This window comes from Rattus norvegicus, chromosome 10 (genome assembly GCF_036323735.1).
Source record: "Rattus norvegicus strain BN/NHsdMcwi chromosome 10, GRCr8, whole genome shotgun sequence".
NCBI lineage: Eukaryota > Metazoa > Chordata > Mammalia > Rodentia > Muridae > Rattus > Rattus norvegicus.
The window spans coordinates 87908630-87931565 of NC_086028.1; the positions used below are offsets into that span (position 1 = coordinate 87908630).

At 50.6% G+C, this 22936-nt stretch overlaps 1 protein-coding gene across 2 annotated transcripts; it reads right to left on the bottom strand.

Annotated features, from left to right (window-relative positions):
• Nucleotides 1-67: 67 nt before the first annotated feature.
• Itga2b (integrin subunit alpha 2b) lies at nucleotides 68-17596 on the bottom strand. 2 transcript variants are annotated; one of them, NM_001427035.1, is made up of 30 exons: nucleotides 16985-17204; nucleotides 14910-15031; nucleotides 14724-14821; nucleotides 14458-14620; nucleotides 14185-14234; nucleotides 13876-13921; nucleotides 13654-13782; nucleotides 13285-13332; nucleotides 13102-13145; nucleotides 12889-12942; nucleotides 12684-12736; nucleotides 12319-12530; nucleotides 8337-8519; nucleotides 8033-8078; nucleotides 7841-7945; nucleotides 7703-7758; nucleotides 7462-7613; nucleotides 7203-7328; nucleotides 6821-6888; nucleotides 6574-6721; nucleotides 5110-5202; nucleotides 4882-4961; nucleotides 4548-4628; nucleotides 4257-4356; nucleotides 3947-4099; nucleotides 3700-3822; nucleotides 2990-3106; nucleotides 2643-2744; nucleotides 2308-2424; nucleotides 68-290 (listed from the first exon to the last, which is right to left on the bottom strand). In NM_001427035.1, the coding sequence occupies exons 1-30, from the start codon at nucleotides 17170-17172 to the stop codon at nucleotides 234-236; spliced, it is 3114 nt and encodes a 1037-aa protein (NP_001413964.1). In that variant the 5' UTR covers nucleotides 17173-17204; the 3' UTR covers nucleotides 68-233. The 2 variants fall into 2 exon arrangements, with proteins under 2 accessions (NP_001413964.1, XP_063125909.1); XM_063269839.1 differs by lacking the exons at nucleotides 68-290; nucleotides 2308-2424; nucleotides 2643-2744; ... (5 more) ...; nucleotides 4882-4961; nucleotides 5110-5202 and adding an exon at nucleotides 5285-5644 and having other exon boundaries at nucleotides 16985-17596.
• Between the last annotated feature and the right edge of the window lie 5340 nt (nucleotides 17597-22936).

Genomic DNA, 22936 nt, shown 5'->3' on the forward strand with positions numbered 1-22936 from the left:
GTTGCCTCAGTCCCCACTAGCTCCCGCTTCTTCTCAGACCGAAGAGCGAAGAGAGGCATGGTGGATGTTGAAGGCAAACTCTTTATTAGGAAAAAGAAAAAAGGGATGCACCTGGTCTGCTAGAAAGGGAGGACCCCATGGTTCGAACCCGTGGAGTTCTGAGCAGAGGCAACTGGCTGCAAAGAAAAAACAGGTACTTGGCCTTCTCACCAGCCCCCACCCTCACCCTGCTGTCATTCTTCCTCTTCCTCTTCCTCCAGAGGTGGTCGATTCCGCTTGAAGAAGCCAGCCTGGAGGGGGAAGGGCACAGGAACTGGGGTCAGGGCACAGAGGTTACATGCTCCACCAGCTGCCCCAAACAAAAACCACGCTGTGGGGATATAGCCCCAGCATCTGAGAAGGGGGATATTTTTTAAAAATTGGGAGATGCTTCCTTCATAGATGAAATAAAAAATACAATTTATTTATTTATGCGTGTGCATGTTTGAAGGTCAGAAGACAGCTTTTAAGTATTGGTTCTCTCAGCTGGGCAGTGGTGGCACACCGCTTTAGTGCCAGCACTCAGGAGGCAGAGGCAGTGGATCTCTGAGTTCAAGGCTAGCCTGGTCTACAGAGTGAGTTCCAGGACAGCTAAGGATACACAGAGAAACCCTGTCTTGAAAATCAAAAATAAAAGGTTCTCTTCCTTCTACTATGTGGGTCACGGGGTTAGAACTCAAGTCATTAGACTTGGTGGCGAGTATCTTTATCCCCTGAACCATCAGCTTCTGTTTTATTCTGTTTTGTTCTGTTTTTTGAGACAGGATCTCACACAGCCCAGGCTGCCCTAGAACTTGCTGTGTAGCCTGCACTCCCAAACATTTAGGGTTACGTTTTTGTCACCATGTTTGGCTTTAACCTTTTTCCCCCTCCACAGAACTCATCCCTATGTTCCCCTGCACATAGAAGTGAGTGACCCTCTTGGGAGCCAGGGGCAGGGTCTAGATCAGAGGTTCTCAACTTGTGGGTCCAGACCCCTTTGGGAGTTGAATGACCTTTTCGTGTAAGTCCATTGGAAAACATCGGATATTTACCTTACAATTTATAACTGTGGCAAAAAAATTACAGTTATGAAGTAGCAACAAAAATAATTTTATAGTTTGGGCCACACCAACGCGGGGAACTATATTAAAGGGTTGCAGCGTTAGGAAGATCTAGATCCTTCAGCTTCCCATCCTGACAAGGAGGAGGGTAGCTCTGGATGCTGTCATAGTCAGCTTCAGTTGTTTGATACAAACCTAAAGTCTCCTGGGAAGAGGGAACCTTAATTGAAAAATTACCCAGGTCAGTCAGGCACGATGGTGCACATTTTTAATCCCAACAGTTGAGAGACAGAAACAGAGGCTATCTCTGAGTTTCAGGCTAGCCTGGTCTACAGAGCAAGTTCCAAGGGCAGCCAGGACTACACAAGAGAAATCCTGACTCAAAAAACAAACGAGGAAACAAAATTACCCAGACGGATTAGCCCGTGGCCATGTGCCTTGGAGGCATTCTCTTTTTTATAAAAGTGTAATTTAAATTGTATTTCATGTGTATGGGCATTTTCACTTTGCCTGCATGTATGTCTGTGCAGTATATGCAGAGAAACCCGAAGAGGATGTCAGTTCCTCTGGAACTGGAGTAACAGGGTAGTGACAGTGTGGGTGCTGGAACAAAATGCTGGTCCTCTGGAAGAGCAGCCAGTGTTCTTAGCCCATTCTTACCGCCCCATGAGACTTTTCTTAATTGTTAATAGATGTAGGTGTCCAGCCCACAGTGTGTGGTGCCCTCTCTGGGCAGTTGAGCCTGGGGTGTGTATAAGAAAGCCAGCAAGGAAGCATGCCTCAAAGAAGCTGCCCTTCAAGGTCTCTATTTACTACAGTTCCTGCCTCCAAGTTCCTGCCTTGGTTTATCTCACTTACTGTAAAGTGTAAAATTAAATAAATCTTTTCCTCCCCAAGTTTCTTTTAATCATTGTGTTTTTATCACAGCTGTAGAAACCTAACTAGGACAGGAGGTAAACCCTGCCCATGGCAGTCAGGAAACTCTGAGGGCAGGTCTCAGTTTCCTCTGACTTCCTGACAGCAAAGGGATCGGAAGGCCTGTGGATTTCAGGCGTCCTGCTTGGAGGGGGGTGGGGTGGGGGGATGGGAGGGATGGTACACGCCCAGCATAAGTCCTCAGAAAAATGGCATTCTAATAGCGGATCCGGAGATGAGAAAGGTCCTATACCCCGCGTCTGCTAGTCTATGATCAGTTGGGAAGTCTGTGCCTTCCTTTCAGCCTCACCTTCCACATGGCCAAAACTAGTAGGGTCAGCAGCAGCAGACCGCCCAGCACGCCTACCAGCACCCACCAGACAGGGATGTCCCTCTCCTCCAAGGCCCGAAGCAGATGTGTCTGCACCTGATGGCAAACTAGATGTCACTTCAGAGGGCCTGTGACCAGGGATAGAGATGCCCAGCCAAACCATCTCCTAGTAACCATAACTCAGTCCCACAGAGACCCCGACCCTCTTCCTCAGACCTTGTCCTTCAATCCAGGGAGGCTCCGCCCCTCAGCCCTGCGGAGGTCCAACCTCACGGTGGCTGGGTGCTGACAGCAGGAGTACTAGGGTCTCTTACCAGACCTTGCCCGCTGGGCAAGCTGACCACCGGCACCGAGTACGGTAGGGAGGAGACGTTGAACCAGGCGTGCGACTGCAGCACAAACTGCTCCTGGGGCCTCTGTAGGGGGCGGGGGTGACAGGCGCTTACTGCAGCCACTCGAGGCCTGGAGATGGCCTCAATCCAAGCCAGGGACTCCCTGCTTTTGAGTTCCTCCCGGGTTTTACCCCACCCCCGCCCCAAAGCAAATCTTCCCTAGTGAACCCGCTCAAACCCAGAGCAAACTCTTGCCCCGTCCCCACAGGCCCTGCTCCCACAGGCTCCGCCCCCACGGCTCCGCCCCGCCCACCAGCTTCCAGCCCCACCTGGCGGAGGATGGACAGCCCCAGCGTGGCCTGCACCGTGACCATGGCCCGCTGCCCGCGCACCATCTCCTGCAGTTCACACTCCACCACCGTACAGGGCGCTGAGCCGTTGCAGCTCTGAGGGGGATGTGTCTTAAGTTAGTTCACAGGCCCTCCATGCCAATCATCCCCCCCCATCAATCTAGGACCCAACAGGGAGAGCCAGGAGGGTCAGGAAGCGCTGGTGTCTGGCTGAGCTTCATTCAGATCGTTTCCTCTATATTCCGTTTGCTCAACAGTGCAGGGATACAGGGATGAGGTTCAGAGGCAGGGGCCATCCATAGCCTGAGTGCGGTACTCGGTGTTTTTGTGACATTGGTTTGGCAATTTTTTTTTTCTTCCAGTTTTCGAGTGTAGCCCCTGGCTATCCTGGAACTAGCTCTGTAGACCCACAAGGTTGGCCTCGAACTCAGTGATCTAATTGCCTCTGCCTCCCGATTGCTGGGATGAAAGGTGTGCACTACCACACTGGCTCATGATATTTCTTCAAAGGAAAAGGAGAGAGAGAGAGAGAGAGAGAGAGAGAGAGAGAGAAAGAGAGAGAGAGAGAGAGAGAGAACGCCACGTGTCCTCTCTGCCCAGTGCCCGGCCCAGCATCTCACCAGCACCACTGTCCTTGCCTCCCACCTTCTTCTAAGGGCCCCAGCTGGAGCCCCGCTGAGCCTTCTCACCACCAGAACTGGGTCCTGCTGCTCCGTCTGCTTGGACCCCTGCGGGGATGCCTCTCTGCGGTCCCGGTCGTGATGGATCCGGCGAATGGAAGAAGGGCTGGGAGTGGTTAGCCTCCGGTCCACCTTGGGGAGTGGGGGGTAAGGGCACAATCAATTGGCTTCCAGGGTCTGCATCACACCTGCTCTGGCTGTCGGTCCGGTCCGGTGTCTGTCCTCTCACAGCTCCTTCTCTCTCCTAGAATCTTACCTTGAGGAGCTTGGGGGGCGGCTGTGTGGAGCAAAGGAGACCCCCCTTCGGCTGCACATCTAGGATGTAGAGCAGATCTGAGGGCTGGGACTGGCCAGGAAGGTGGATGATGAGACTGAGGCCGTTCACAGTGCCAGGGCCATTGTTGTGGAGCTGGGGGTGGAGACAGTGGGGTGGCCGGTGGCTCAGCTGCCAGGCTGTAGTTTCCAGGACCTCTTCACCCGCCACCGCCACCGCCACCACCCCCACCGTCACTGTCCCCTCCACCACCGACATTACCACCCTGTCTTACTCAGAGGCTCCTTCCTACCTCATAGGTGTGTTCCACCCTGGAGACCCAGCTGTCCAAACCATCCTGCTCCTTGTCAACTTCTTCTGCTGCCACCACCAGGGAGGCAGGGAAGGAGTTCCTACAAGTGTCCAAGGTCCTCAGAGTGCATCTGACTCCCTGATGGACCTCTGGTGGATCCTCCAGGACCCCTCAAAGTTTACCCTTTTATGAGATCCGGGGGATGCTAATCATGCATTGGACCAAGCTACACGCCCATCTCCTCCTCCTAACCATAGCCTCCTCTGCCATGTTCCCTTCCCATGCTCTCACCCTCGAAGCTCCACTGCGGCTTCAGCTCGGACTGCCACAGGCAACAGCACAGCCTCACTGTTTGGATTCTGGCTGTTCTTGCTGGAGGGGCGAGGGCAGGAAGAAGAGGGACAGCAGAATTTTAGAAGGCTCAGGAAGAGTTCATCCCATCCCAAAGAGCATATCATCCTGACTGGACCTGAGAAAGGTTGTCCTCTAGGACCTGGAGACTCAGAAACAAGTCACTGAGGGAAAGGGGAGCAGGGCTCTTGTGAAGGCCTTCCGCTGTGGAAGGTTTGTGCATGAGGGTCGGATGGAGGAAGGGCGGGAGGCAGCCGTGCAGCCCAACTCATACCTCCTGATTTGAAGCTGGAAGGACACAGAATCTCCAGCTTCTTCCAGGATCTCCACACTCACCAACATCGTGATTCCTATCTGGAAGAGGGAAAAGCCAAAGTCACCACCCCAGTGTCCACTCTGGGCCCATCCCCCCTGCTCCAAACACCATTACTACCCTCTGCCTTCATACCCCAGGAGCTTATCCACCTGGGACGTAGCTCGAGTTACAGCATGGAGCCCTTACCCGAGTGTCCTTTTTCATGGGGTTGCCCAGCTCACAAAGTGCCAGCCTGGACTCATTCTCCTTCTTCTGAGTGCACACGAGCCTCTCAAAGCCCTGGAAGTGCACAGAGGCAAGACAGGGCAGTGTGAGCGTGGGGTGTCCAACAGGTCTGCAGGAGACTTGCTGGACAATCGGGGGGGAAAGGTCCTGGGGGATTTCGAGGGACTGCCACCTTCTATTTCTGCACTGCTATTTTTACTATTTTTAAAGGATTTCCATTTTGGAAATAAAAAAATATTACGGAGTGACCTAGTTGCTATAAATTACATCAACAAAATATAAGCCAGGTGGTGGTGCACACCTTTAATTCCAGCACTCAGGAGACGAGGGCAGGTGGATGGATTTCTGAGTTGGAGGCCAGCCTGGTCTACAGAGCAAGTTCCAGGGCAGCCAGGGGTACACAGAGAAACCGTATCTTAAAAGGGGGTTGGGGGATTTAGCTCAGTGGTAGAGCGCTTGCCTAGCAAGCGCAAGGCCCTGGGTTCGGTCCCCAGCTCTGAAAAAAAAAAAAAGGAAAAAAAAGGGGGGGGCGTTGGTGGTGGAGAGATGGCTCAGTGGTTAAGAGCACCGACTGCTCTTCCAGAGGTCCTGAGTTCAATTCCCAGCAACCACATGGGATCCCATCTGTCATGGGATCTGATGCCCTCTTCTGGTGTGTCTGAAGACAGCGACAGTGTACTCACATACATAAAATAAATAAATCTTAAAAAAAAAAAAAGAACAACATAGAACTGATAACTGGTTTCCACGGACATGTGAACACATGTTACATACATCCTTGCATGACTGTATACATATACACACTTGCATGCACAAAGTCTGGATCTGACTTACTTTAAATGTTTTTCCTATAAGTGCCTGCCAATGTTAGAGGGAAAGACAAAGCCCGCAGATTGTATGTGTGCGTGCATGAATACAGAAACCAGAGGTTAGTATCAGGTATCTCTCCCCAGTAGCTGTTTATTGAGACAGGGTTTCCTAAATGTAGCAAGCCTGCCTAGCCAATGAACTTTAGGGATGTACCCATCACCAAATCCAGCACTAGGGTTCCAGGCTCACACTGCTGTGCCTGGCTTTCCCCATGGGTTCTGGGAAGCCAAAGCCAGGTTCTCTGCTTGGGCGGAAAGAACTTTAGCAGCTGAGCTGTTACCACAGCTCCCCAGCAGATGTTAAAGCGATTCTAATTACCATTTGCTTCCCGAGCCTTTCGGGGATTTTGAAACAAACAGGGTTCAAGACACTTGAACCATATGAGCCAGTGGTTCTCATACGTGCACTGTGCCTGTATAATGCTGTGTCTGAAAGCTGGGCAGATCATACATCTGTATAGTCAAAGCATTCAAGCACTGGATCTTTGTGTGAGAGGCCGGACTCAAGGTTCTTACATCTGCTGCCTGCTGGCTATGCCTCGAGGTGGCACCTCACCTTAACGTTGCTGAAAGCCCGAATGTAGTGGGCACCCGGGGGTAAGTGCACAGCCAGCTCTGCCTCATAGGCCCCCTCGCCATCATTGGATGCATTGACCTTCAGCTCCAACACATTGTCAGCACCAATTAGGAGTGGGGAGTCCCCCCTGTATGGGGAATGCTTGGTTTAGTCCTAGAGGCCGGGGTCATGAAAGGGGATTCAGGGCAGGGAGGTACAAGGTAGGTAGAGTGGAAGGCTCTCTCACGCGGTGGCTGTGAGCTGGAGCTGGGGCACGCACAGGTTGTCTTCCCCACAGTCCAGGATGATCCGTGTCTAGGGGACGCAATAGGATGTGTGGGTAAGCTGAGGGGTATGAGGTTTAGGGGTCACCTCAGAGCTCAGAGAACAACCATAGCTCCAGGGGCGCTCTTCAGACTCTAGAGAGTAGGGATTGGAGTATATGCCAGGGTGTGGGGTGATGGCAACGTTCTGGTGATAGTTGGCTTAGGGGTTACAACAACGTTTTGGGGGGGGACACTGAGATTTGGGGGAATCTATCAGGATTTGGGATGACTTCAGGGTTTGGGATGCACAGTTTTAATGAAGTCCTTCCCCATCCGGGACCTTGTTTATCTCGCTGTTCCTACCTGCTCCTGGACATGGGTTACTCCATGCAACACCACAGCAGGGGCTACTCCAGTCTCTTCTGGGGGCAGCGACACATTGAGGCTTAGCACAATTGGGCTCAGCTTGTCCCGGAAGTCGGCCTCATCCTAGCACAGGGCAAGAGTCAGGCTATCTGTTGCTGTGCCCACACCCTTTGCTGGAGTCCTAGGCTGGCTCCAGGAGAACTGCCTCTAGGAGAACCCTGGACACCTAGCTCCTCCCATTCTAGCCTGAGCATACTCGAAGGAAGGCCTTGATGGTGTGGCAGATAGGTTTGTTTCTTCCACCCAGGTCCAGGCTCAGAGTGAGGCTCGCCTGTCGAGAGGCCAGCAGGAGCACCCGGCGGGCCTGACGGGGCTTCTGTAGGTCCAGCTGCAGCTCTGCCTTTAGGTCTGCAGGACAAGCAGGAAGAATCCAGGTCTCCCTCTAGTGGGGACACCCAGACCTCCTTTCCTCCAACCCCTCCCTCCACGCCACTCACGAAGCTTCTGGGGAATGTTGTGTCCTGTGGCTCCCACGCACATCTGGACGTTGAAGCTGCAAAGATGAGGGTCGCTTTGTGGGTTAGGGTCTCCTAAGGTCCCAAACCCTGGCAAGTCTGTGAGCGCCACCTCCTCACCAGCTGACTGGTGTCTTGGTCTGCTCCAGGACACAGTTCTTCAGTGTGGGATTCAGAGAGTCTTGAACCATCAGTTGGACAGTGGCCATCACCACAGGCTGAGCTCTGGTGGGAGTGGAGGAGGCTCACCACTCTGTCCCTCCTGACTCAGCCTCCTCTGATGATATGGCCCCTCCCCCAGCCAGTGCTCACCTGTACACAGCTACCTTGCTAGCCCCATATGCTCCCACGATCAGGTCTATAAACATAGGGAGAAGGGTCAAAAGTGGCTATTAGTGTAGGGCAGAGTGAGTCCTTATCTTCCAAAAAATTCTCCATACTATGAACCCCCTGGAAGTTCAAGTTGTCCTGCAGCCAAATCCAAGCTTCCCAGCCATGTACGCCATTAGAACCCACAGCTGGCACCAGGGCAGACATGAACCCCCAGCCGTGCGTTTCTCCATATTTCCAGCAAGTGCTCAAAGGCCTGTCTTGACTGGCTGCAACCCACAGTCACCTGGGTATCCATTGTCATCGATGTCTACAGAACCACGGAGGGAGAAGCCAAAGCCAGAGCCTGTCGGGAAGGGACTGTCCAGGACCTGGGAGGGGCGTGGGCTCAGCCCTTCACTCTGACCAAGGAATATCAGCACTTGGCCCTGACCACTGGGACCCCCATAGGGGGCAGCCACAGCAACATCTGGAAGAGAGAGAGAGAGAGAGAGAGAGAGAGAGAGAGAGAGAGAGAGATTGTTTGTGATTGAGAATCCCCAGAGGATTCTGCCACTCTCTCCAGAGCTGCTTCTCTAGCCCTGTTCTCCTGGGAGACCAAGAGAAGGGTGCAAAGTCTGTATCAAGGAGGCAGGAGAGAAAACCATCAATTATTAACAGATTGTTACAAAAGTTCCAACAGTCTTCACTGTCTATCCATTTACTCTGCCCCTTGGTGGAGCCCGCCTTTGATCTTAGCAATCCAGAGGCAGAGGCAGGTGGATCTCTGTTAGTTCAAGGCCAGCCTGGTCCAGAGTGAGTTCCTGGACAGCCAGGGCTAGACACACACACACACACACACACACACACACACACACACACACACACACACACACACATACACACAAGCCCTGTCTCAACAAACAAACAAAAGATTTCCTTTATTCCTGATAATTGGGTGTTGTTAATCATGTTTCCTGTTATTAGTGTTAATTTGAGATGGGGTTTTTGGTTTTGTTTTTCTGAGAAAAGGTCTCTCAATGTAGCCCTGGCTGCTCTAGAATTTGCTATGTAGACCAGGCTGGCCTCAAATTCTCAAGAGATCTGACTGCCTGTGCCTCCTTAGTGCTGAGATTAAAGGTGTGTGGCACCATGCTCCTGACAGAGACTGGCGTATGTCACACACTGGCTTTATGTAGCTGAGTCATTTGTTATGACTTTGGACTTCTGGTTCTCCTGCCTTTACCTCCCACATCTAGGAGGACGTATGGGCGCTGTCATGCCATCTATGGTGGGCTGAAGCTTCTTGTATGTTAGGCAAGCTCTCTATTAACTCAGCTGCACCCTATCCTATAATTTCCATATTAGATGAAAACGCTGAGTCCCGGAGGATTAAATAACTGAGTCTAGGCTTGAGGAAAGGAACTCCCTAGTACACATGAGGTCCTACACTCAGTTCCCAGTAAGGGGTGGTGGTGGGTCTGCTGTGCTAGCGCTCACCTTTGCTCTCAGCACTCAGAAGGCAGAGGCAGGCGGATCTCTGTGAGTCCTAGGCCGGCCTGATTATATATTGAGTTCCGGGCCAGCTCAGGCTATATATTGAGATCCTGTTTCAAAACACAAAACAGGGCTAGAGAGATGACTCAATAGTTAAGAGCACTGACTGTTCTTCCAGGGGTCCTGAGTTCAAATCCCAGCAAAACACATGGTGGCTCACAACCATCTGTAATGAGATCTGATGCCCTCTTCTGGTGTGTCTGAAGACAGTGACAGTGTACTCACATACATAAAAATGAATCATAAATCTTTAAAAAAACACAAAACAGGGACTGGGGATTTAGCTCAGTGGTAGAGCGCTTACCTAGGAAGCGCAAGGCCCTGGGTTCGGTCCCCAGCTCCAAAAAAAAAAGAACCAAAAAAAAAAAAACAAACCACAAAACAAAACCAATAAACAAACAAACAAACAAACAAACCCTATTCTCCAGATGTTAATTGTTTCATCTTCACTGTGCAAACTTTCACACCCACATCATAGCTCATTGACACCACTACTCACACCCACATCATAGGTTCATTGACACCACTACTCACACCCACATCATAGGTTCATTGACACCACTACTCACACCCACACCATAGGTTCATTGACACCACTCACAGTCACATCATAGGCTCATTGACACCACTCACAGTCACATCATAGGCTCATTGACACCAAGGACTTTAAGATCTTCCCTGAAAGTGTGTCTTTTAGCATAGCCTCATTATTTTATGAGCTCTTTGCCTAAGACTAATTTAGATCTATGTCTGTGTATCTTAACTACCCTCCCATTGTTTTCTGATTTTCTTTACAGTGTATCTTGTTATTTTCTAGATCACTGTATATATAACTCAAATAAAAGCATTTCATCCCCACCTTCAGGATGCAGAGGCAGGTAGATCTCTGTGGGTTCGAGGTCAGCCTGGTCTACATAGAGAGTTTCAGGCCAGCTAAAGTTATACAGGGAAACCTTGTCTCAAAAACACGACTGACAGAGGCCTCTGACTACAATGGTATCCTCCAGTCTCATCGCCTCCTCTCTGTCTCTGTCTTTGTCTCACTCAGTCTTCAAGAATTTCCTAGCTGTTCATTTCTTCAGCCTTCTTGTCCCGTGCCCAGTTTTGGGTCAGCCTGGCCAGACTATGTGTGGCTAATTCAGCCCAGGGTTGTGGGAGACACAGAGCAGGTGTGGCACTGTGGCTCCCACTACAGCTCCCCCTGGGGACCCTTAGTGCCTCTCACCCATCTCGTGGACCTCCTCATAGCACTTCTTTCTAGTTATCTCCCTTCTTCCGGCTGTCAGCCCACTTCCATCAGTAAAGGACCCTACTGCTCACTTTTCTCTGCTTTCCATGTGACCTTTGAATTAGTGTCTCCTGCCTCCGGATGGAGCATCTGCTTCTGCAGGCATCACAGCTCTTGCTGACCCTCCAGTTCCTCGAAATACTATTTTCCTTTGTATTCACACACTCCCCATCCTTCCAATTAAAGATGACCTTGCCATGGTTCCCATCCCCATTCCATGGTGGCTCTGCTTCTCTTTTCTCAGGTTCAAGAAAGGACTGTCTGCATTGCCCGCTGGCTGAGTGCTTCACCTCTATTCATGTCCTGCCCCATCCCCCGTGGTCTTCCGGTTTATGTCCCTAAGCTGCCCTCCACTGGGTGGTTGGTTGGTTTTTTTGAGAGAGGGTTTAATGTATCCTGGACTGCTCTCCAACCTCTATGTAGCAGAGGATGATGACCTTGGACTTATGATCCTCCTGCCTCCACTCCTGGAGTTCCAGGATTGCTGGCATGCGCACCATGCCTGGTCTTGGTTGGTTCTTTTTTTTTTTTTTTTTTTTTTTTGGTTCTTTTTTTCGAAGCTGGGGACCGAACCCAGGGCCTTGCGCTTCCTAGGTAAGCGCTCTACCACTGAGCTAAATCCCCAACCCCTGGTCTTGGTTGGTTCTTGTCACGGCCACCAATGAGCTCATTCTTGCTAACGCCATGATTTTTATCTGGTCCCACCTAACTGTACCTTTCAGGAGTGAAGGGGCTCCTAGGACCATTCCTTCCTCCTGTTCAAACTACTCTATTAGAGCATTGGGCCATTGATCTTTTGGTCTCTCTCCCAACATCTGATCATTCTGGTTCCCAACTTCCCTTCTGGGTGTTCCCTGAACGCTTTTACTTCCCTGGGGCTCTATACTGGGCTTCTTCCTATTTCACAGCTTTCAGATCCCATCCACTCTCCAAAATTCTTTATCTTGTTGCCCTGGGTTCTCTCTCATGGAAGTGGGGAAAGTCAGTGGCAGCAGTTCTGAGGATTATTTCCACTTAATATTCCCAAGCCCTTCAAACTCAGCTAGCCCGGAATAGAACTACAGAGCCCCTACTCCACTCCTACTCACTCCTACTCCACTCCCCTTTCCTTCTGACTCCATATTCCATGTCCCATCCAGCACTAATAGTCCAAGCCCTAAATATCTGTAAAGTCACCCCATCTCTAACTCCATTCTCCAAAGTCTGCGTGTAGGGATCACCATGCTGGCTTCTAGACAAACTGTCTCAACGGGGATTCCTTGAACCGGTACCCATGTTCCACTCAACAGTCAAGCCTTTTCTAGTTCCAGGTATCCACGGTGTCCCTGTGTCTCAGCCTCTCTCTCACTGGGATTCCAGGTGTACTCCATCATAAATGGCTTAAGGCTATCTTTTTGTGAGGGCTACAAGCCCTCTTATGGCCAAACGCAGCTCCTCCACTCACCATTATAGCCGTCTCGGTTGAGGTCACCCAGGGGTGCAATGGCAGATCCAAATCTCCCATACACCTGAGTGCCGGTCAGCACGAGAGTGGGTGAGCTCAGAGCCTGGAGACCCTTAGGCTGCAGAAACAAGTATACACGGCCCACCTCGGCCAGCTTTCGGTCCACCCTGCTCTCCATGTATAATGGAGCCCCCACCAGTAGGTCATGCCTCCTGTGGACCAGATGGGCAAGGTTAGGTGCAGTTGAGCTAGGAAGATGCAGGGCACGAGGGCAAGTCTTAGCCACCCTTGGGAGAAGATGGTAATTCCCGCCTTTGGTAATTGAAGACCCAACTGAGTAGGGGTGGGACATTCCCTCGTCTCACCCATCCCCGTTGACGTCAGTGACTGCCACCGAGTGCCCGAAATAGGAAGCCATCTACAAGAGGAAGAGCATTTCAATCTGTGCCTCTGCACTCAGCCTCTTCTGTTCACCATCACCCTCAAATCCCATGAACTAGCTTGGGTGTGTGTGTCTCAATTCCCCGACTTCAGTCACGCCCAGGGGGTCATGGGGGTCATCGCCCCCACCTGCTCTCCATGAAGCCTGTGCAGGGTCTGGTAGTAGGAGTCCAAAATTTCCACCTGCATGGAGAGACACACCAAAATGTATCTTTCATGCTCCCTCTTTGGCCTCCCACTTTCATTGAGAAAGGGCAGGGCATTGACAAGTGTGGGGGAGTAAACAAGAGGACAAGGGTCACGGGGTTAGGAATGCCACGAGGTGAGAGAGCGGCTACTCACCGCTCCCAAGGTCCAGCTCCAAGTGGGGGCTCCGAATATATACTCTGGGGAGAGCAAGACTCAGCAAATCAGATCCTTAGTATCCATGAACTCGTTTCTCGCACCAGGACCCAGAGGAAATTGTGCGGAGGTTGCTCCTGCCCCAGGGCTCCCCCCTCCCGCCCCCATAACTGCATTCCTTGCCTGTGGTGCTTAGATCCCCGTCGAACTCGCCCACAGCTACCGAATACCCTGAAGATACAGCACAGTTTAGCAGTTTCCCAGTAATGGAAGGAGGAAGAGCTCAAGGGTCACGACTACTGAGGTCATTAGTACAAACTGCCTGGTGCAGATAGGAAAACCGAGGCGTGCTGGAGATCTCACTAGACTCCATAGCGAGAAGGGCGAGCCAGTGTGGATGGGAACTGGACATGTGTGGGGAGAAGAGGCAGAAACAGAGGGCGGGGTGCCTTTGTGCTGGGGTTGATTAGCTAAGATTGGCACAGAGGCTTGAACAGAGGCAGGACCTGACTCAGGGTTTTGGGAAGCCTGGAAAGGAGATGCCAGGGTTACCCCGGTAACCGTGGAAATACACTGGGTTGCTGGAGTCGTAGGAGAAGCGCTGGTTGGAAACATGCCACAAAAGGGTACCGGGGCGGTAGCTAGAGATGATATTCTCAATTGGAACGCGAACCAGGAGACCTAGGAAGGGCACAGGGACAGGACTATGGGGGCCAGAAGCATGATTCTCCCCAAACTGCGAGATGGGAGTGGGTTGGATTACTGGGCACATACCTAAAAAAAAGTAGCCTCCAGGGGCCCCAAGCACTAGCTCCCCAGCCTGGAAAAGAAGTCCTGGTCGTGAGAGGGTCTCTCCTATTCTGGAACAACCCTAAACCTCTTTGCCTGTATGAATATGGTATTCTCATATGCATTTATTCTCATCCTCCCCACCCCACCCCTTCTCCTTTTAAGAGCAGTCTCATTTTGAAGCCGAGGCTTGCCTCAAACTTGCTATGTAGTCCAGGCTGACCTCAAACTCGAGATTCCCCCTGCCTCAACCACCAAGCTGAGTTCTCTTGTTTGCTTTTGCCTGTGACTTGCCTGGGTCACCGCCAAGCTGAAGCCTGCTTCACAGTATCGCTTGTCTCCGCCTACAAGAGGCAAGTGGGATCAGCCAAGGGGAGGCTCCCTGAACTAGAGTTTAAGCCAAGAGTCTCGCGCGGGCAGGCGGAACTATGCGGGGCGGGGAGAGCATAGAGGAGGGGCCGAGGGGGCGTGGTATAGAGGAGGGCGTGGCTCCCAGGACGCGAGGTTTGGTGGTGGGCGGGGCTTGCAGCGACTAGTGGGCGGAGCCAATGGCGGACCAGCGCTTACTAAAACCCTGTGAGTAAACGGAGCTCATGGTGTTGGAGCGACAGGGCGAGTATTCTGCGCGGCCCCCGCTTTGGAGCTCAGCCACGAAGCAGCCTCCTACCGGAGTCTTCTCTGCCTCATCGTACTTTTCTAGGACATTCCAGTGCTGCCAGGGGGCACAGGCCTAGAGCAGATCCACAGGAGAGTGGGGAAGGGAGCTTATTCGGGCTTCCCCCAACGTGTCCCTGCCCTGGACTTGCTCCCTTTGACCTGTCCACAGTGCCCACCACAATGACGTCATTCCAGCTGAGGACCGATGCCCCAAGTCCTTGCCCGGTCTTGAAGGTTTGGAAAGTTTGCAAGCTTAGTTTTCGCGTCTCATCCCCTGGAGGGCACAAGAAAAGGTGGCGCTCAGGAGCCCGGCCATCCATTTCCACCTGACTCCCCCTTTCCCCTCCATGGTTGAGACTCACTGAGGTCGAAAAGCAACGAGGTACATGTGCCGTTATTGGCCTTCCAGGGGCACAGGAACACACCTCCAGTCTCCTCTTGATTTGCGTTTAGGGCCCTGGGGGCGCCCACCACGATGGACACGCTGTTAGGAAAGCTGGGTGAGTAGATTATAGCATTTCTTTTTTTTTTTTTTTTTTTTTTTTTGGTTCTTTTTTTCGGAGCTGGGGACCGAACCCAGGGCCTTGCGCTTCCTAGGTAAGCACTCTAACCACTGAGCTAAATCCCCAGCCCCGATTATAGCATTTCTATCCTGCCCAGTGCCCACTACCCCAGCAGTACCTAGAAGGAGGTGTGGCATAGGAAAAAGTGGACCATCTTTCCTCACAGATAACCTATTGAGGCCGACCTCTTCACTTCAGCTGAAAGTGGACTCTTAGGAAATTAACTTGAGACTAAACCAGTTGGTTCGGTTTGGAAGGGAACGTTTTAATAATCCTTATTGAAAAGACCTCTTATACTTTGTACACTGATTTCCTGCCCCCTACTCCCTCCCAACAAGAACCAGACAAAATTTCTGCCTGTCAAACTTCTAGAGAGGACCTAGTGAGAACTGGTTGGAAGGGCGGAGGTTGGTGAGAGCGAACTGGGATGTGTGGTGCTGACAGGGTTGAGGATCCTAGCAGTCTCTGTTTAAACCAGGTCTGCCATAGGTAAAACGGAGGTAATAGCAACCAATTATGCTGTTGGAAGAGTTAATACAATAAACGGATGAGAGGTATTTAGTATGCCCCAGCAACATGCTTTTGTAAGAGTGTGCATGTTAATAAACACACAGGATGCTTATTAAATTGTGTCCCCGTGGGGTTGGGGATTTAGCTCAGCGGTAGAGCGCTTGCCTAGCAAGCGCAAGGCCCTGGGTTCGGTCCCCAGCTCCGGAAAAAAAAAATTGTGTCCGCGTGATCAGACCTTCAGGGAAGAAACAGGAGACAGAGGAAGAAACGACAGGAGTTGTATTGAAACACTCAGGAGCTCTGAAGCCAGGAGGATTTTCTTTGGTTGGCTTTGTTTATTTGTTTTGAGACAGGCGCTCTCTCTCTCTCTCTCTCTCTCTCTCTCTCTCTCTCTCTCTCTCTCTTTGTGTGTGTGTGTGTGTGTGTGTGTGTGTGTGTGTGTGTGTGTGTAGCTCTGGCTGTCCTGGAACTCACTATTTAGACTAGCAGGCTGACCTCGAACTCACAGGGCACTGCCTACCTCTGTTTCCATTAAAGGAGATGAAAGGTGTTTGGCATGGCACCATGCTCAGGAGTTCTATTTATTCATTCCGACAGAATCTTGTTATGTGGCCCTGGCTATTTAACTTGTGGTAGTTCTCCTGCCTCAGCTTCCAAGTACTGGGTTTACTAGCATGTGCTACCACGGTCAGCTAGAGAAGCACCCTTTATAATCATCAGAACTGAGGCAACCCTAGGTTCCTTCCCCCTCATGGAGAGTCTCTGGATGCAAGTCATCTTGGGAAGGGGAACCTGATTTTTGATGAAGTGGCTCTCTCAGGCAGAAGAAATAATTTCTTGCTGCTGCCTTTGAGAATGGTCATTACTGTTCCCCAGACCTGGGCATTCCAGTGTCCATTTCAATAAGTCACTCAGGATAAACACAGCTACGTGGATAAGCCAGGACTCTAATCTTAGCAGTTTGACCTCAAAGCCTGATCCATACTGACTGTTAGTAATTTATTACTTCTTTTCAAACATCTGTAATTTGGAAGGAGATGAGGTGAGGAATGGAGGAAAGCAAGGTGTACCCGGTAGGCACTTGTAGCTTTGCCAGTCAGTCAATTTAGAGTGAGGGGAGGGAGGTAAAGCGAGTCACATCATTGACGCTTGGGGGAAAAGAAAAAGACATTTTTACCTTTGTTTGCTCAGTGCTCCCTGTTGCTATCCCTCCACAGTGCCCTCCCTGGAACCTGCGCCCCCGCCCCCAGCATTCCTGACAGGAGCACCACTCAAACAGACCCTAGAGTCAACCTTGCTCAACTAGGCGCTAAGAAGCCACAGGAGCACTGCTAAGGGGCAGACCTCTCTCCTTTAGTGCTCACCTCCCATGGCTGTCCTTATGAAAGTCCACTGAGAAGCCAAAGTGGCTGCCATTGGGGCCTGTATAGACAGAGAACTTCACAGAGTCCAGGTTCAAGGCCCAGGCAGGAGGAGCAGCACTTGGTCCCAGGAACAGTGGTGTCCACTGCAGAAGCCACAGGGTATTCCACGCACATGAAGCTCTGGCCATCTTCCTTCTCCCCAAATGTCCTAAGCAGGAATGGTCAAGCTCTTCCCCTTCCCTCAAGTCCCCACCACCGGAAGTTTCGGCTTATCAGACTGGAGCTCATGGCTTAGCAGCAGGCATGGCAGAGGGGAATAGCCTCTGGACCACACGGTCTCTAGGACTACTAGGAAAGGGAGGGTCTGTCCCGGGGATAGGTGCTGATGACCGGAAGTCATTGCTTCTCCCTTCTCTCCAGAAAAGCTCCTCTCCAAGTCCTGTAGTTTCAGTTTCTCAGCCACAGGCCCAGAAATCCCCTTTCTCCTCCTCTGTCACTGTGAAAGTCAGGCCACCATCTCTTTCCGCCCGGGAAAGTGTAAACATGAATTCACAGCTCTGTCTTACTTCACCACGGCCCACGGTTGTACTGTCCTTGTCTCCCCCATGTAGCTGACCACTGAACACTGTGACTTGGCTAGAGGGAGAGGAAGGGGTAAAGGAAGCTGCTCTCCCCTGATAAAACCCGAGGTTGTCATCATTTTGAGTAGGACATTTATCGGCTTCCTCCTCTGCAAGCCTTTGGCAGCCTCAGGCAGCCCCACTTGGCCATTGGTTTCCTCACATCTCCATCTTAACCAGGTCTTGGTGCGTTTACACTGGCACCTTCAATATTGGCAGTGAATGGCCGTGGCCTAAGTGGGATGAGATGACATCGTTCTGAGATTGTCTAGGAGAAAGCTCCTGAGTCCTCAGTCCTTGGCATATACACACACACAGGCACAGTACCTGATGACACTTTTTTACTGAATTGAGTACCTGAATCCTTTGAGAGCAAGGGTCCTTTCTGTTGTCCCGGGGCCTAGCTCACAGCCTGGCATGAGTTGCTGCTGAAAGGTTGACTGGTCTTCCTCAAGGGTGGAAGGAGCAAAGGGAGAGGGGTCAGATTCTCAGGGCCACAAAGGGGTGAGGGCCACAGAATCCCCTTCTATATGGGGGGGGGGGGAAGGGGAACAGAGCTCCATGCCCTGTTGGCCTTGCACGCCTTTTGCCCCAAAGCAAAGGGATGTAGGAATACAGCCACATATAGTCTGTATTTTTTTTTCTCCTTTTCTGCAGTGCTGGGATAGCCTCATCAACGCAGGACAAGTGCTCTATCACCCAGCCATGCCCCCCAAGCTCCACCCTTATTTCTGATTAACCACTGCCTTACCCCACTTTCCCGCCCTACCAACTTTGAACAACTCCCGACTCCTCCCTTCCTCTCACACAGCTGAAGATGTTGCCCCTCATTAAGCAAAAAGCTCCTTGGATTTGTTCAGGGCTTTCCTCACTGATGTGCCCCCAGTGCCAAGCTCATGACAGGCCTGCAGTCTTATACCAGCACCTGCTGACCCTCTGTCTCCCCGCTGTTCCCAGATGAGTGGTTCCTGCATCGCTGGTCTATTCTGTGTAGCCCAATATGAACTCACATGACATGAGTTGTTTTGCGTTACAATAAAAAAAATATTTATGGGCTGGAGAGATGGCTCAGCGGTTAAGAGCACTGATTGCTCTTCCAGAGGTCCTGAGTTCAATTCCCAGCAACCATATGGTGGCTCACAACCATCTGTAATGTTCTCTTCTGGTGTGTCTGAAGACAGTGACAGTGTACTCATATACATGAAATAAATGAATCTTTAAAAAAAATATTTATGTCTGTGAGTACACTGTCCTTCTTTTCAGACACACCAGAAGAGGGAGTAGGATCCCCACAGGAGTAACCACCATGTGGTTGCTGGGATTTGAACTCAGGACCTCTGGAAGAGCAGTCGGTGCTCTTAACCACTGAGCCACCTCTCCAGGCCCTTGCCTTACACTTTTTTTTCTTTTTTCTTTTTTCGGAGCTGGGGACCGAACCCAGGGCCTTGCGCTTGCTAGGCAAGCGCTCTACCACTGAGCTAAATCCTCAACCCCGCCTTACACTTTTTAAAACCAGTTTAAAATCTATTTTTGTGTATGCAAGTGTGTGGGCAGGTGTGCCGAGGCGGAGTATGGAGGTCACGGCTTTTGAAAACTGGCCTTGTTCTACCCTGGGTCTCAGGAATCGAACTCCAGCATCAGGCTTGGCACCAAGTGCTTTTTTTTTTTTTTTTTAAATATTTATTTATTACATGTAAGTATACTGTAGCTGTCTTCAGACACACCAGAAGAGGGCATCAGATCCCATTACAGATGATTGTGAGCCACCATGTGGTTGCTGGGAATTGAACTCAGGACCTCTGGAAGAGCAGTTGGTGCTCTTAACCACCGAGCCATCTCTCCAGCCCCACCAAGTGCTTTTTTTTTTTTTTTTTTTTTTTGGTTCTTTTTTTTTTGGAGCTGGGGACCGAACCCAGGGCCTTGCGCTTCCTAGGTAAGCGCTCTACCACTGAGCTAAATACCCAGCCCCCACCAAGTGCTTTTTACTCACTAAGCCTGTCCTTGTTCCTTCACTCCCACCCCTTTGTGGCCTCTTTTTATTTTTATTTATTTATTTATTTTTGGTTCTTTTTTTCGGAGCTGGGGAAAGAACCCAGGGCCTTGCGCTTGAAGCGCTCTACCACTGAGCTAAATCCCAACCCCTGTGGCCTCTTTTTAAATCAGGGTCTTGTTTAGTGCAGGCTGGCCTTCTCACCTCTACCCCTGGAGTGCTGACAGTCTAGGAATGCCACCACCAACCCTGGTTTATGCACTGAAGTCATTTTTGTTGGTTGTTTTTCCTTTTTCTTTCTTTCTTTTTTTTTTTTTTTTCCGGAGCTGGGGACCGAACCCAGGGCCTTGCGTTTGCTAGGCAAGCGCTCTACCGCTGAGCTAAATCCCCAACCCCTGTTGGTTGTTTTTCAAGACAAGATTTCTCTGTGTAGCCCTCTCTGGCTATCTTAGGTTTTGTAGACCATATTAACTTCAAACTCACAGAGATCTGCCAGCCTCTGTTTCCCAAGTGCTGGGATTAAAAGTGTGCACCGCCATGACAGGCTTCTTGATTTTTCTTTTTTAAACCATGTATTATTCGTGTGTGTGCTCCTCTGCACAATGTGTGCACAAGTGCCAGAGGCCAGAGGGTCTTGGGTCTGGAGTTACAAGCAGTTGTTAACTGCCTGAAGGGAATGCAGAGAACTGAATCCGGGTCCTCTGGAAGAGCTGTAAATCCTCTTACCTGCTATCTCTCCAGCTCCATGTACTGGAGTCTTAGAAAACAATTTCTATTGTTCAAGGTATGAGAGCTGCAAATACAAGAGTCAAGGATCTCAACCCAGTCCAGAGCTCCCAGGACACTCAGGACTGCCATTGGGGGGCAGCAAGTAAAGTCAGCTTTGGAAAATGGAAATTAGGAAGCGGCTCTATACAATGGATACTACTTGGACTCTTCCAGGAAGACAAAAATTAGCCTCAGACGAGTTCTGAGTACACTGTCCATGTGTAGAATGCCAACAGGTTGCAAAACACAAACTCAAACACAGGTTTCTTTTTCTTGTTGATACTGGGAGAAACACAAGTAGCTAGAGCAGGAGACCAGAGCTCAGGAATCAAGGGGAGTAAGTAGAAGGCTAAGTGAGGCATACTTAAAAGGGCGGGTGGGGTATGAGGAAAGGCAGGCAGAAACTCACAACACTGGAGGGGACCTGAATGCCACGCTAAGGAGTTTGAACATCTATCAGAGATGGAGAGTTCTAAAGATTTTCATTTTATTTGAGGCAGGGTTTCACTATGCAGACCAGATTGGTCTGGAATTTGAAAGATCTGCTTGCCGTTGTTCCCTGAGTGCTGGGGTTAAAGGTGTGCGTTAACATGGCCAGCTAGCTAAAGATGTCAGGAAATAAGAGATTTCACCAGGTTTAGCAAGATGGCTCAGGAGCAGCAGAGGCCTGCAGGCTTCATGGTGCGAGTTCCATCCTCACTGTACAAGGGGGTCGGACCAGCTCCGCATGCTTGCTGGCATCCAAGTACAAAACAAAGTTAGGAAAGAGACTGTGCTGGCTAGTTTTATGTCAAGTTGACATAAGCTAAAGTCATCTAAGAGGAGGAAACCTCAATTAAGAAATCCCCCCCACCAAAAAAAGAGTGAGTCTCCATAAAGATTGGGTTGTAGGAGGCAAGGGCCCAGCCCATTGTGGGTGGGGCCGTCCCTGAGCTGGTGGTCCTGGGTTCTGTAAGAAAGCAGACTGGGCAAGCCATGGGGAGCAAGCCAGGGAGCAGCACCCCTTCCCAGCTTCACCAGCTCCTGCCTGCCTCCAGGTTCCTGCCCTGAGTGAGTAGGAACTCTGACTTCCTTTGATGATGAACTGTGATGTAGAAGTGTAAGCTGAAAACCCTCCCCTTCCAACTTGCTTAGGTCATGGCATTTATCACAGCGATAGACACCCTAAGACAGAGATTCATTGAACTGTGTTCCAATTTAGAATATGACACTGGCTGCCTGTGGCTACAAGGAATAGAGAAGGAAGGACAATCTTGTATTAAGACCAGCTGGGGGGGGGCTGGGGATTTAGCTCAGTGGTAGAGCGCTTGCCTAGGAAGCGCAAGGCCCTGGGTTCGGTCCCCAGCTCCGAAAAAAAGAACCAAAAAAAAAAAAAAAAAAGACCAGCTGGGTAGGGTAGAATTCTGGGTTAAAGGTGGTGATGCCCGAACCAGGCACTGGTGGTAAGAATAAGGCAGCAGAGATGAGCAGTGACACAAGACTCTAATTCTGTAATTGGGAGGAGAATGACACACTAAGCTTGAAGTTGGCCAGAGCCTTATACCAGCTCACCGAGACCATCCAAGATGACAAAAACAGAGAAACAGCAGCTAAGCACAAAATCAGTAGCCAGAAGTGGCCAAACGTTTTCCAAAGGCTTGGTCCCTGCCTGGCTGATGGTGGATTCCCATTAACTAAAACCAAAAGCCTGAGGTGGGAGGACTGCATGGCTTTGGTGCCAGAACTGGGTTACCAGGCAATATACCCAGAAGACTGGCAATATCCCGTCTTTCCTAGTCCATCAGTCTGTGGGCTCAGAATCCTTCAAGGGAATTGAGTTCAGTCTAAGCATCATTTAATTAACAACCATCGAGCTTCCATTACGTCTTGGCACTGGAGCGAGGTAATGGAATGCCCAGGGTCAGTTTTTTTTTATTCTTTTTTTCGGAGCTGGGGACCGAACCCAGGGCCTTGCGCTTGCTAGGCAAGCGCTCTACCACTGAGCTAAATCCCCAACTCCCCAGGGTCAGTTTTTAAGGAGATATAAGAATTAGCGGGGCTGGGGATTTAGCTCAGTGGTAGAGCGCTTGCCTAGGAAGCGCAAGGCCCTGGGGTTCGGTCCTCAGCTCCAAAAAAAAGAACCAAAAAAAAAAAAAAAAGAAAGAATTAGCTTGCTGGGCTGGTGAGATGGCTCAGTGGTAAAGAACATGGGCTGTTCTTTCTGAGGTCCTGAGCTCAATTCCAGCAGCCACACAGTGATGCATGGCTATCTAAAAAGGGATTGGATGCCCTCTTTTGGTATGTAGGTGTACACGCAGACAACAGCATTCCTACTTAAAATTTAGCTTGTCCTCCCCAAGCTTACAATTTTACTTGAAGCATTGAACTTAAGATGAATGGCACTTGGGTTCCGACAAGCTGCTAGGTGACAGCAGGGGGCAGGGGGTTAGATTCTAGGCAGGAAAGCCAGCTAGGAAAAAGCTGCAAAATCCGATGGGTTGGTATGGGAGGGCGTTAAGAGAGAGTACTCTCATGTTTCAAGACTAGAATGGCTGAGCCCTTATCAGAACAGAACAACTGACCTTACAGAGCACA

Bases quoted from the DNA above. Each gene is read 5' to 3' on its own strand.
- Itga2b (NM_001427035.1), bottom strand. From the start codon at position 17,172: ATGGCCAGAGCTTCATGTGCGTGGAATACCCTGTGGCTTCTGCAGTGG. The intron at 15,032-16,984 runs GTGAGCACTAAA...CTTTCCTAACAG, and splicing joins CATAAGGACAGCCATGGGAG to CGTGTCCATCGTGGTGGGCG. The intron at 14,235-14,457 runs GTAAGCGCTGGT...TGCCTCTTGTAG, and splicing joins CGTTTACTCACAGGGTTTTA to GCGGAGACAAGCGATACTGT.